The 15,085-nt window shown below is 36.3% G+C and overlaps 1 protein-coding gene across 1 annotated transcript; it reads left to right on the forward strand.

The window, feature by feature from the left end:
- The first annotated feature begins 14,118 nt into the window (after nt 1-14,118).
- LOC131429089 (uncharacterized) lies at nt 14,119-15,085 on the forward strand. Its single transcript, XM_058593138.1, has 2 exons — nt 14,119-14,285; nt 14,347-15,085. Exons 1-2 carry the CDS (start codon nt 14,227-14,229, stop codon nt 15,083-15,085), a joined length of 798 nt encoding a protein of 265 aa, XP_058449121.1. The 5' UTR covers nt 14,119-14,226.

Consider the following 15,085-nt stretch of genomic DNA (forward strand, 5'->3'; position numbering starts at 1 on the left):
ATATTTAGTTATAATATAACTAAAATGAGTTTGTTTGGCACCATCTAACACAATCTACAAAATTTACCATTTTCAGAAGCAGTATTGAAAATTTGGTACCTGTTTTGTGGGAAGTCGCTTTATATGATGATGTTGAACTTGTAACACTCATCCACTTAAAAATCCGGAGGTCAAATCGCGATGAAATTCAAAAGCAACTGATGAGACAATGAGATTTGAATCTAAGTTTGGTATGTAATTTGATCCATACAGCTTTAAGTAATCGATGTTAGTTTTATTTTGGTATCATTCTGTCACTACATACGGTGTCCGTAAATTTCAAGATTTGTACCACTTTGTGAGATAGCTTAGTGACGGATTGAAGTTTTTTTTAAATATTCTATAATTCCGGACCGGAAATTTAGATTCGAAAATATGTATGCAATTTTAAAGTATTTCAACCACAACGGAAAAATCCGCATTGACAAAACAAGTAAAATATTGATTGTTTATCTTACTGATTATATAGAAAGGCAACGATAGTTAGTAATTCTCGATTATAATATGTTTCTAAAAATACGAAAACAAACAATGAAATTACCCTACCTTCCAAATGATCAAAAGAAATCCATGTGAAATAATTACTTATTAGTCATTATTTGATTTTTTTTTGTAATAAGAATCATAATATTGCCGTGATCGATGTTCAATCCATCCATGGTCTTTAATTCAATCATGAATCGACCTACAACGTCTAACATTTTGGTGAATGGGCGTTGGGAAAGTTGGAGGAAGACCTCCTTTTATCGAAATTTTTTTTTCTGCGACGAAGCTCATTTCTGGTTGAATGGATACGTCAACAAGAAAAATTGCCGCATCTGTAGTAAAGATCAGTCAGAATCATTGAAAGAACTACCAATGCATCTAAAAAGGTCACTGTTTGGTGTGGATTATGGATCGGTAGCATTATTCGTGGAAATCGGCCGATATGTTGGAGAGAGTGTGCCAAAAATTGGACCTAGCGCATGGGCCATCTAAAGCGGAGCCTCGGCCAACATGTACATGAAATCAACTTCAAACATAAACTTACATTGATCGTTCTATCGATTCAAATAAAGTTTTCATCAGTTTTCTCAAATTTGTTGTGTTTTTTTTAATTAAATCCTATATCTCTACAAAACCATTCTTTAGAAATTACAATAAATGGATGATAGTAATTATTTCGAACCTCAATAAGGCTTCCTTATATATACGCTGAAGTCTTTTTTTATGCGAGTTTACGTACCGCATAAAAAACCGCATAACTCTGAAAATTCGCATAAAAAACCGCATAACTTTGAAAATTCGCATAAAAAACCGCATACTAAAGCAACATGAATAAAGAGATAATTGAACCGCTACAATCACAATTATCGTGATTGAACTCGTATGTGACAGACTGTAATGCACCGTTCAAAGTATTCATTTCATCATGGTTCAATGCATATAGTAACTGACATGCGAAGCTATCTTCCTACATCATTCCCGAAAACGGATCCCAAATGCCCATAATTGATAATGATGTAGCAGCGTGCTGCCCTGGCTGTAAACACACTTCTAATAGTCTAACTGAATTCGCAAATATCTTTGAATTAGTTGTTTTATTTTTCTCTTTCCATTTCGAAAGAGAACAAAAACAAATATACCCTTGGTTTCGTTTCCGCCTAAAGCTTGTACATGTGAGCGCCGTTGTACATTTTCGGATCTACACATTCGAACTTGGTTAACCCTATTCTCACGTGTTGGCCGTGTCACTGCAACAAACGGTATATGCTTTTATTACTGTATACCTACCTACTGAACTGAGCTGAACCGAGCTGGACCTTTACATTTCAACTAAACTTTTCTCCGCGTTTTAATTTTTTTATTATTTTTCCAACAATGTTTTTCTTTCCCGCGCATTCAGAACAAGATTTGCGCCGGTTGCTTCGGCTCAAACGAGGCGATATTGTGGTTTTCCAGTGAAAGCGGACAACGAATAGTGTTTGCGCTGAAAATTTGTATTGTTTCAGCACCGATCAACGAATGCATTTTGTATAATTATTTTACTATTACTAGCATACATTAAATTCATAATAGACAGCGTGTAAGAAACTGTTCTACAAAATAGAAAAATTAAACAAATGTATCAGCTAACTGTTCTAAATTTTGGTACACGTGAGCAAAATGTTTTTCACAATGTTCAAGAGAAGTCCTGAATGTACAAAAGGCAAAGGCTTGGCATGTGGAATTTGACCATCCTGATTGTACAGACTTCGCAGTCGATTCTTAGCGTATAGAATCATTACATGGAATTCCTACTGATTTCTTCTAGGTAGGGACTCGAACTTACTGCAACTAGGTGATAAGACCAGCGCCCTATGTATTGAGCTGCCAACACGGGCAGAATATTTAGCGGCCTGAATAATGAGTTCGACAATAGTCCGTGCTAAATAACATATCTATTGTTGATATAGTTTTATGACTATTAGCGGTGGAGAATAAAATTCAAGCCAAGTACTTAAAAAAGATGAAAAATTTACATGATACAAATACAAGTATGTGGTGTTTTGTGATATGATAACAGGATATTACATATTATATCAATTCCAGGAATTAGGGTGGCAAAATCACGATCGACTTTATTCAATAAGAATGAAACTTTGTACACGTTTTCAAAATGGAAAACCATTCGTTATGCACGGATGGAGACATCAATTAAAGTCTGCACTTTCTTCAAACCGTGGTAACTCGAAAACTGTTAGTTGTACAAAAATGGTGTCCAATAATCGGACAATTAAAAAAATATGCAAATTACAGAATTACAAAATCAATCGTAAGAATAAAATTGAAAAGATAGTCTGCTAAACTTTTTTTGAATAGTTTAATTTAAAACCTTAACTTAAGGTTAAAGCATTCAATGCGAATTTGATTAGTGTGAATTGAAAAATTGAGAAGTTACTGCTGAAACATTTTTTTTCCATTTATTCATCTGACAATATAAGAAATCTTAATGAATATATCAGTCAAGTTATGAAACATTCGATCGTAACACTTTCTGAATAAACCTCTATGTCGGTTCATTAAAATCGAAGATTTTCAACAGTGGAAAATGTTCGTATACATGTAGTTATCGGTTCATGGAATCTGAACGACGTTCGATGATATCTCGGTTGAAGTAGACTAGTAGAACGCAGCAATCGTTGCGTGGCACGGAAATCAAGTAGAGACAAAAGTTGCGGTGAATCGATATCGCCATTGATTAGTTTTGCTACAAACACAGCTTGTTGAATTTTCCTGCGCCGTTCCAATGAATCAAGACCTATCAGACGACAGCGATCGGGGTACGGTGGAAGGTCAAGCGGGTTTTGCCAGGGAAGATTTCCAGTATAATGCCTTCAAGCAATGGGGATCTTTGAAGTCACGTCCGATTTTGGCAATAAAACCCAGTTGCCGTGTTGCTTTTGAAATCAAAGTTGAGCGATGTAGATTGAATGTAAGTTTGGCATCCAACAAAACACCAAGGTCATTAACATGATCAACTCTTTGGAGCGTTTGTCCATCAATTTGATATTCAAAATGCAATGGATTCTGTATTCGGAGGAACGTTATGACCTGACATTTCACAGTACTGATAATCAGACAGTTTCTTTTGCACTAGAGATGGTCGGGTATCGGGTATTTTACCCGAAACCCGACCCGTACCCGTACCCGACGGGTTTTTGGTCGGGTACGGGTAAAAATTTTTATTTTCAATCGGGTTCGGGTCGGGTACGGGTAAAAAATTTTACTGCTCGCTCGGGTACGGGTCGGGTACGGGTAAAAAAATTTACTGCTCACTCGGGTACGGGTCGGGTACGGGTAAATTTTTTATTTCTGATCGATTACCCGACCATTTGTACTTCACATAAATATGTTTACACGTTGACGAGAATTTTTTATTGCAAAACAGTTCTTCCGAAAAATAAACAATTTGATTCAAGGGGTTTTGACATTTCCAGAAGAAAAAAAACATTTCTTTTCTCCATTAAAAAAAAGCGATCAATCATAGTTACGTGAAAAGTTATGTGAATATTTCCCGCCCTACTTTGTTTATAACATATTTAATAAGACACACTGCCTTAGCTCTAAGATGTTGCGGTCTGAATCTACTTTTCACGTAGGTTTTAATGGACTGCCATTTTAAAGCTGTTTAATGCACAATCCAGTAAAAATTAATTAAATCATATATAAAATGTAGTGTAGTACTCATATCACATTCAGATACCAGAAAACTTTTATATTAAATATTGGATGGAGATTTTTGAAATTTTCATATAATTCATTAAGATTCTTACCATAAAAACATTTATTTCAGAAAATCTACATAGAAGTTCTTCCTATTCTTCATTTCTGGGTGGTGTCACCTCACTTGAAATGACACTGATTGATGGCACAGCAAGTTGGGCTATACTGCCAGTTAATTTTCGTTTCTTTTCACTGGACTACAAGTGGAAATCTCGATGCGTGACAACGTGGAGTCGCAAAAGTACGGGTGAAAATTTTTTCACGCGAAATACTCAAATTTTCACCGTGTTCACTCGTTGAGGGTTTCACCGGAGGTGGCACAGAAGTTCAATGGCTGTAAAAACCACCAGCTACCGTTAACATCGTGGGTGTGGGTTTGTGAGGCTTACAAAACGGGCACAGTTGACAGATAAATTTAAATCAAAATCATAATTCATTTTGCTTTGTAGTTAAAAATTGCAACCAAAAAAAAAATTCCTGCGAATGTTCAAACTACTTACACTTGAAGGACTCACTGTTCACCATTTTCAAAATTGATTTTTTCACACCGGGAATACACGTACATTGTTTGATGTTTGGTCAATACACGTTAACGAACTGATGATACTCTATTCATTTTAGGGGATGCTCGCATAACATTCATTTTCGTCACGTATAATATTCAATTAGACATTTGGAACCATTTTACGTGATTTTTCAAGTGATTTGAATGTGAATTTTTATTTGTGTGTGAAGATAATGAGCACGCTTACTTGTGGCTCTAAAAGCGGACCTTACACGATCATTAAAAGTGTCATTAATAAAAAAATAATATCATTTTAATGAACGTGTAATGGTCAGTAATGACGAGATTTCTGTCAAATTTGAAATACATCATTACTTAGCCATCATTAAAAATGACAAAAATAATGCTCGTGTAAGGGCCGCTAAAGAATCGAATCAAAAGTCACACAGTTTCGTAAAAACCATACCTACCCAAAATTTAATACAACGGGTATTACGACATATTGGGTAAATATGCTTCTCGATAAATTTGAGTAGATATTACTCCCTTTTGTTGACATTTGTAAATGAGTATAAAGTACCAAAGACATTGGAAATCTACAGGGTCCGCCATCTAACATTTATTTTTGAACTAGCGGTTATTTCGACATTAGTAACCTTAATGTCACTTCTGATTTGACAGAAACTTAGTTGTATCCTTCCGCTGAACGAAAATGGTTGTGTGTACGCTTGAGAAACGTGTGAAAATAGTGCAGTTTTACTTTGAAAATCATGGTAATGTTGCGGAATGTGTGCAAAAAAATCGTCTTCTCGGATGAGGCGCATTTTCATCTCGGCGGGTCTGTTAATAAGCAAAATTGTCGCATCTGGGGGACGGAAAACCCGCACGTTATCGTGGAGAAGCCGATGCATCCTCAGAGAGTGACGGTTTGGTGCATCATTGGCCCATTTATCTTCGTAAATGAGCAGGAGCCGTCGCCACGGTCAACGGCGAGAGCTACCGCACCATGATTAGCGATCCTGTTACTTGAAGAGGAAGACTTGGACACCATTTGGTTCCAACAAGACGGCGCTCCGAGCCACACAGCCAACGCTACGATCGATCTTCTGCGCACAGTCCTCGAAGATCGAATTATCAATCGAAATTCGAATGTTGTTTGGCCGCCTCGGAGCTGTGATTTGACGCCGTTAGACTATTATCTTTGGGGAGCTTTCAACGATAAGTGTTATGTGGACAAGCCAGAGACAATTCAAGCTTTGAAGGACAACATTCGTGCAGCCATAGCTGAAATAAAGCTGCGTACTGCAAGGCCAGCCGAGGCAGCCATTTGAACAATTAATCGGAAAGATTGTACTTTAATATGAGAAAAATAAATTTTGAAATCGAATGAACCGTTTGTGTTTTATTGCATGTTTAAAAAAAAGTTACATGGCGGACCCTGTATTCATGCTTCACAATGTATTTATATTTTGTCGTGAATACGACTTACTTTACTATGGGGTGCCCTCTGAGAGAGTGATAAGTTTTTGATCGTGAATATCTCTTGTTGTATCTAACGAATCAACATAATTTTTGCTACATGCCATCGGAAATATTATCACAATTTTATGATAAAAATTTCAGTTGTGTGACATAATCTCAAATAATTCAAAATTAAACTTTTCTGAAATGTTTGGTATAAACCAGTATCATAGAGGATAATGCATAAGGCGCGTTTGCCTTTCTCGTATTTTGAAAGCTCATAGCTTAGTGATCTGTGAAAGGATTTATATAATTTAACTACCAATAGAATCGAAATTTTTCAACTTTAACGTGTATAGCAACAGCATTGAAGTATTTCAATAGTACACTATTGAAAAACCTGTCTCATTTGACCCATGTCAACACCAGCCAATCAGAACGCGTTCTGAGTAAGAGAACAAAATATCTGCTGCTGTACAACAAATCGTTCGAGAAAAATGTTCCGAACAGTGTTTAATATCGTAGTGAGTTCCACAATTTGGTCCTTCTGAAAGGCAGGAATGAGTCCCGTACAGCATCCGGATAGTTTCTTTCAATGAAATGCAAATCCGAAATGAAATATCGAAATAAAAATTCTATATGCTGCTATTTTTATAGCCGTTAGGACCGCCCATTAGTGAAAAAGCTACAACCGAAATCAGGTAAAAACAAGCCTCTCAACAAAAATTGGATCAGTTTGGATTCTATCGCCACTACGAGCAGATGTATTTTGCGTCGTTTCTCCTCCGACAAGAGCGATTACGTCACAGCTGCCAGTCATTAGCATTGGTGAAAAAGCAACACTGGAGAGCATCACACAAAATCAGCCGTTCTAATGGCTCTAAAAGTTTTCTAAAGAACTATTAGGGTTTCTTGCTCGCAAATCGAAGGTAAATATCCTCAGTTTAGTGCACTTTTCGCTGTGTGAAATTCACAGTAATCTAGATCAAGTGAAGCCTTCTTTGTTTTTGCGAACAATGTGGAAATGGGGAATGCTTGCATAATTCATACAATTGATCAATTAATTGGTATTCGGAAGTGTTAAGGAATATGTCAGTTGTTTTCGTATTCACGACATCCAGTTATGTCTCTGACATTACCCACCCGCCTTTTTAAATGTAAACAAGCATTTTAATGTATTTTACTTACCAACTAGAGCCTGGTACGGCTCGATATCTAAAACACTTTAATTTTTCCATACTGAATTTTGGTAAAATTTTTTCTACTCATTCGGGTCGGGTACGGGTACAGGTAATTTTTAATCGGGTACGGGTCGGGTACGGGTAAAATTTTTTATTTTTTTTCGGGTACGGGTCGGGTAAGGGTAATTTTTTTAAATTATTGATCGGGTACGGGTAAATTTTTTTGCTGATCACTCGGGTACGGGTCGGGTTCGGGTATAAGAATTTCTATACCCGACCATCTCTATTTTGCACCAAGAAACAAATGTATCGAGGAGCTGTTGGAGCCGGACACAGTCGTCAATAGATCGAATTAAATGGTACAATTTCAAATCATCAGCATAAACTAATCTGCAGCCGTTATTGAGCAGCAAAATAGCATCATTGAAAAACAAAGATAACAGAAGCGGACCCATATTGCTGCCTTGAGGTACTCCTGACACATTCGTAAACTGAGATGAAACGCTCGAGCCCAATTTTATTCGTAAAACTCTACCACACAAGTAAGAGTATAACCAATAAATGAACTTTTGAGTTCCACCTAATCGCGACATCATTCGAAGGAGTATTCGGTGGTCTATTCGGTCAAACGCTGCTTTTAGATCCGTGTATACCGCATCGATTTGTACCTTTTCCTCCATACGCGAAATGCAGGTCGAAGTGAAAACATTTACAAAATTTCGAATTTTCAGATACACTAGAATAAGACTCTACCGATTAAAGAAAATAAATTTCTCCTAGAAGGAGCCTAGATATTTAGACATGCAAGTCAAAGAACTTGTTTCGTTTTATTAATTTGCGTTGTTTAATCTAATTAAAATGTGATTCTAAACATGCGAAAACAGCCATTCTCAATAAAATTCACAATTTCGTTTATCTTATTGCCAATCCTTAGGAAAATTGGTATGCATTATTTGTGTACAACTCACAGTTTCCGAGTAACAGCGATATGAAAAATTGCATGTAAAAATATATCCGTCCATACCTTCATACTGAAAACGTGTACAAAGATTCATCCGAAGTATGTCAAGTGTGATTATTTTTTAATCATTTCTGAAATTGCTCATCGCTCTAAAACGTAAAAATACAATTTTGAATTGATTTCAATGCAGAATTTACGGTAAACGAGCTAGAAATAATTCGAAAATCCAAATTAAAGATTTTTGTACCATTAGAAGTCTGATATGAATGGGTGTACCGTAACCCTGTAAATCATTGTCAAATTCAATGAATTTTCTTCCTTCCATCAATGATATTATCCCTTGGCCTGCCTGAACCATTGATCTATGAAACGTGATGCAAGAGAGGTCATGAGGCAAAATCCTGCAACAAAGGTACAAAATGCACTGGAAAAGAGTGTCGAAATGTTCTAAATTTGAACTATGCCAAATTTCTTCGTAGCGAATGTTCATACGGGCAAAGTAGCCATGTTTGTGTGATATGGAATGAACTTCCCACACTGGATGCCCTTGGCATCGTAGAGTTTAAAAAAATTGTTCTAATGAATAGAAAAGAACTTCCCACACTTTGTTAGGGAAAAAATGAAAGGGAAAAACATATCCACTGCCCAAAATTCATATTCTGCTCAAATTTATGTGAGCCAGGTCGCGTTCCCATGTCATGTCGAACAGTTGCCGTCTCAACCAGCTGCAGTAACAACAGTTAACAGTAATCGCATTCTGAATATTGTATCTAAATTTTTGGTAAAGGTCTGGAACAAAATCCTAAAATAGATTTACGGAACTGAATTCTGATACACCTGAATTTTGAACTTAATTTCAGGTTCAGGATTTTGTTTCCGAAAGTTTCAGATTACAGGTTCATAAATTAAAACTACTGGCTGGAACTGGTCTCTTGAGTAGATTTTGGAACTAAATTCTGATTTTGAATTTCTACTTCAGAATTCTGGAACTCAATTCAGATTATGAATTTTAGATCAGGATACTGTAACCAAATGTTAGATCTAAACTGTGTACCTGAATTCTGGAACTATCATTGAACTAATTCGCCCTCAATTCAGCTTCAGAATTTAATTCCTAAATTTAGATTCAGTTCTAGAACTTGTTGATTCTGAAAATGAGTTTAAATCCCACAATTCTAGAATTAAATTCATGCACAGAATTTTTGATCTGGATCAGAATTTTGCTGCTAAATTTGAGCCTGTTCCATATTTCGAGTTTATTTTCTTGATTTCAGTTTCAGTTTCGGTATCCTAGTCCTAGTTCTGAAGTAGATAAATAAATGGATGGAAAAAAGTTTTTAACATCTGTAAACATCCGCAAATCGAATCTTTCTCGAGCCATTAAAATATTCCGGAAGGATTATGCGAAATTTTTTTGTACTGTGTATGAAAGTCCACAAAAAAACTACTATAAAATGGTTTGTTGTATTTTTTACTCTTATCTGTTCCATATTATTTTATTGTATGGTAGAATATAGTACATCTAAACCTCCGTTTACGAACACTTTTTTTATGTTACCTCTTTTTACGAAACAAATCCCAAATAACGTAAACTTTTTTTACGAACTTACCTCGTAAAAATAGGTTTTGGCATACAATGAAAACGATTTCCGGCTCATTTATATTCCATATATAGTACTACAACATGGCTATTTTCTAAACGGGCTCGAGATGCTTTTAAAATCCAAAATGGCGACTACCGGTTCTTAAAATCCCTTACAATATGGGTATTTTCGGAACGGGATTCATAAGTAGATGTCGAAAAACGATGTTTGAAGCTGTTCTGAAGTTCAAGATGACTACTTCCGGTTTCTTGATATTCCTTCAAAACTCTTACAATGTGCGTATTATCGGAAGGGCCTTGATAAGTAGATGTTAGAAAACGATGTTTGAGGTGGTTCTAAAATTCAAGATAGTGACTTCCGGGATCTTGATATTTTTATTTATTTATTTGTCGTCAATCAAAAGTAGACCATAGAAATAATTACAATAATCGTCTTAAATTAGTAAACTGTTCTAAATAGATCCCCGGGTTGGCGGTTCAATGCATAGGACGCTGGTCTTACAAGCCCGTTGTCGTATGTTCGAGCCCCGACCTGGAAGGGTTCTTAGTGTCAGTAGGATCCATAGTACTAGCCATGCAATGATTCTGTACACTAAGAATCGGCTGCGAAGTCTGTTGAAACAGAAAGGCCAAATTCCACGAATGGAATTGTAATGCCAAGACTTTGTTTCTAAATAGATCACTAAATAATGTTTACTTTAGTATGAGTTAAATAATAATAATTAGCTTACCGAATAGAACTGAAATATTGTTTTAGTTTGTTTTTTGACATAGTGATATCGACAGCTTCTGAATGCTTGTTGTATACAGCCATCAATTGATTTATTGGCCCATTTTTTGCATAGTTTGTTCGCTGGTGGTTTGTAATAGAAATATTTCGATTTTTTAAAGGCCGAGATGGTATGTAAAAATTTAGTTTGGACAGGAGTTGACTGGAATCTATGCAATTCGAAACAATGTCATTTACAAATGAGACCATTGAAAATTCTCTGCGTTCTTTTAATGTTTGAATACTGATCAGCATACAGCGGGCTTTATAGGACGGAGAGAAAGTCTTGTCCAACCTAATTTACGAAGTGCAAATAACAAAAATTGTTTTTGAACTGATTCAATTCGATCTTCCCATGTGATTAAGTAAGGTGACCAAACTAAGTTACAGTATTCTAGTACTGACCGAACATAGGTAATGTATAATGTTTTAATTGTATATGGATCGTGGGAACCCTGTGGGAACCCAGGAACTGACATGAATGGGGCTCGACTTTTTACCCCTTAAATTTTACAATTTGTTGACGATTTGTTAGATAAGATTAAGAAGACCTGATAAGATTCCCAATTTCTGTAATTTGAACATAAGCATGGGTATGTCAACACGATCGAATGCTTTGCTGAAATCTGTATAAAGAGCTTCAATGTAATTTCCCTTGTCCATAGCGGTCAGGGTATAGTGGACGAATTCAAGTAAATTAGTAGTAGTGGAATGTCCTTTGAAAAATCCATGTTGCATGTGAGCTTCGGAATGCAAGAAAGAATAGCAATCCCCCGATAGTTGCACACACTTAAATTTTTTAGCTGAGTCTCGGCAAAAAAATGCCGAGATTCGCACAGCCGAGTAATCAGCAATCATCTCGGCAAAAACAAAATTACTGAGCGTCTCGGCACCCTCAAATGTCACTATATTTATTTAATATTTTTACTTGCAAGCGGTTCCACGATTCTTCGAAGATTATCTATTTTTTCACTAGAGAATTTCATCAGAATATAATCGCGCAATGCGAAGCGAAAATGTAACGCGGCAATAAATGACAGCTGTCGTGCTGAATCTCGGCAACAGCTAGCGCATATTCCGAAATCTCGGCAAACGTCTCTGCTGATGTCGGCATATCTGTTGTTTACTGATAAATTCAGAAAGCAATTAAGCCAAATATGGGCAAAGTGAAGCATTTTACCGAAATATCAGCGTGAATGCATTCAACAAAGTTCAGAAACATGCTTATTGATTACTGAGCAATCAGCAAATTTACGTGTTTCTGATCAGTTTCGGCATTTTATTATGCCGAGCTCAAGAAATGGTTTTAAGTGTGCATATGTCTGCCTTTTTCCCATTTTTGAAAATTGGTATAAGGAAGGAGTTTTTCCACGTATCTGGAAAAACTCCAGACTAAAGCGAATTATTAAAAAGCCAGCTCAAAAGAGTTGCAAGATCTAATGCTATTTTTTTCATAAATATGGGGGGAATCCCATCAGGTCCGGCCCTTAAAATAAAGGAATCTTCGGAACATAGGATACCAATAATTGGATATCAATAAAAAAAGTTTGAGTTCGTTTCAAAATTTTATGTGGTGACTTCCGGTATACTGTTTGCAACGAATACAAAGTTCAAGGGATACGATAATAACTTTCAAGGAATACTAATAAACTAAAGTCGCCATCTTGGATTTCTAAACAATCCCAAATATTTTTTTCCGACTCGTTATTTTCAATTGCGTTCCAGAAATACCCATGTTGTTCTAAGGAATATCAATAAACCAGAAGTCGCCATCTTGAAACGCAGAACCACCTCAATTATCGTTTTCCGATATCTACTAATAAATTCCGTTCCGAAAACACCCTTATTGTAATTTTCGAAAAAAATCAAGAAACCGGAAGTCGCTATCTTAAAGTTCAGAATAATCTCAATCATCGTTTTCTGACATCTACTTATCAATCCGGTTCCGAAAATACCCATATTGTAAGGATTTATGAGAAATATCAATAAACCGGAAGCTGTCATCTTGGATTTTGAAATGACCCCAAACATTATTTTCTTGCACTCACTTTTCACATCCGTTCCAAAAATAGCCATATAATGGGGGGTTTTCACATTCATTACACAAAACTTTTTTTGCGAAGTAAATCGCAAAGAACGTAAACTTTTTACAAACTACCTCTTTTTACGAACCCCCGTTTAGTTCGTAAATGGAGGTTTCGGTGTATGTTTATCGTCAATAAGTCAAACTTCAGGATAGATCCACCGTTACATTTTTGGAAGCGAAGTAAAAGTAAAAGTTGCAAAATTCACACAATCAACTAATACGAACGATTATCTATATTCGAAAGAGTGCGTAAAAAGTATGTTAGTTTAATTCGTATATTCTCCAGTAATTTCTTCTTCAAACGATGTAGTCAACAATAATCAAGCCATCATTTTTAATCGTGAATGCTTTTTAAATTTGAACTTCCGCGTGAATAAAAATTTTACATTTTTTTGTTCCACAAGCATTTAAGTGATATGTTGAATCCAGCATGAGACTATTTTTTTAAGCGAAAGATGGCTTTGAACTAATATGGTTTTAGAAGCATTTTGATACAAATGAAAAGTTGAGAAATGTTTACCCAAGTAACCATATGCATTATATCACGCAAATTTATAACTCTATTTTTACATTGTTAATGTATAATTACACTAATCCTACATACTTTAAAGCAATGTGCATTAAATTTTCATTTAAAATGTAACTGAGTATAATTTTACAACAACCGAAATCGACATTCAATGCTATATTTTGGAGCAACGAAACTTTGATAATAATTATGATAGTAATAATCCTATAAGAGTCTAATAAACGCCCTTTTCCGCTTTATAATAATATTGTAAAAACATGTACAACTCCGCTGCATTTAATCAAATTTTACGCGAATTTTGAAAGCTAATTATAATGCGTCGTGTTTACTTGGGTAGTCAAGTCATATTTGTCGGCATTTTGAGTAATTAGCATTTTTTCCTTTATTTCCCGAATTCATCACGCCATTCAGTTTATATTTTCATTCAACACATCGCATTTCAATTGCGCAAAAACTTAGATTTCAACTAAGAACATTCCCGGCAATACGTGGGCTCGTTTTTAAATGCGAGAACCGTCCAACATCGTCCAGCAGGTTTACATTCCAATTTTTGGCCATTATTCGGCATTTTTTCCGTATGCTTTGCCGCACATCAAATATTATAAGGTCTGAACGAGATATATCTATCTACGTGTAGCCACACACATTAGTTGGCGGTCCAAACTGAGCTAAACGATGCGCTATTCAAGTGGCTCTTCTGCATGGGAACGTATAGTTAAAACAGCTTTGCCGATTTGTTCGCTGGTTCATTCATACGTGAAAGGGCAGTGATCGAGGATGGTCTGCTAGTTCAGGTTTATGGTAATAATTATAGTCTCTTAGACGCGCGGAGTGTTGCAAGTGCAAAATGTGGAAAAGCTTGTTCATACTGGCGATAGGATGTTTCGTTGCTCTTCGGGCAAAAAGGTGACAGATATTATCTCATCGTGAATATCATTGAATAGTTTAATTGCTCGGTTGATTTCAGTGTGCCGAAAGAAGCGACGGAAATTGCGCCAAAGAAACAATTTTGGAAAAACGGTTACGAGTACTCAACGATACCGCTAAGCGAGAATTTCAGTCACGGCAGACGAGTTGGTTGTAAATGCCCATCCAAGCAGCGCTATTCCAGAACGCCAAGAATAAGAACCATCATCCGGAGGAACGATGTTGCGTTAGAAGATTCTGAAGAAATTATGGAGAGTATGTTGGAAAGATATTTATTGCAAGTTTTCATGAGGAAAGGACTTTTGCCGCTGCCGAAAAGTTATAACCAGAACAATAATGCTAGAAGCCACTCCCGTACCCAGAAACAGATACAACAGCAGCTACCAGCATTCCAGCACGAAAGAGCCGTATATTCCGATGAGGAAAATTACAGAATGTCTCATAACAGTCGATTCTACAGTCAGGAACCGGTGCCGGGACAGTTGCTTTATCCGCCAATCTCACCGAAAGTTCATTCCATGGTGCGGGTTAGTCCGAGTGGACCGACGACCAATTTGTCCAAGCCACGCTACGTTTCTTCGATGCTCATTCCACATTTTCTAAATAACACGATTGCGAAGCCAAACGAATCAGTACGGAATATTCTTCGAATGAACACGACTGAGGTGGAGAGTAGTTCCGTTCCGCCTAAAAGAGTTAGATACGGTAAGAATGCAGGATACATTAACATAGAGAACATTACTCAAAAAGTTCGTTCGATAAATAAAACCAATGTTTAG

Source organism: Malaya genurostris, chromosome 2 (genome assembly GCF_030247185.1).
Source record: "Malaya genurostris strain Urasoe2022 chromosome 2, Malgen_1.1, whole genome shotgun sequence".
NCBI lineage: Eukaryota > Metazoa > Arthropoda > Insecta > Diptera > Culicidae > Malaya > Malaya genurostris.

Coding starts and splice junctions, on each gene's coding strand:
- LOC131429089 (XM_058593138.1), top strand. CDS start 14,227: ATGTGGAAAAGCTTGTTCATACTGGCGATAGGATGTTTCGTTGCTCTT. Junction 14,286..14,346: donor GTTGCTCTTCGGGCAAAAAG/GTGACAGATATT, acceptor GGTTGATTTCAG/TGTGCCGAAAGAAGCGACGG.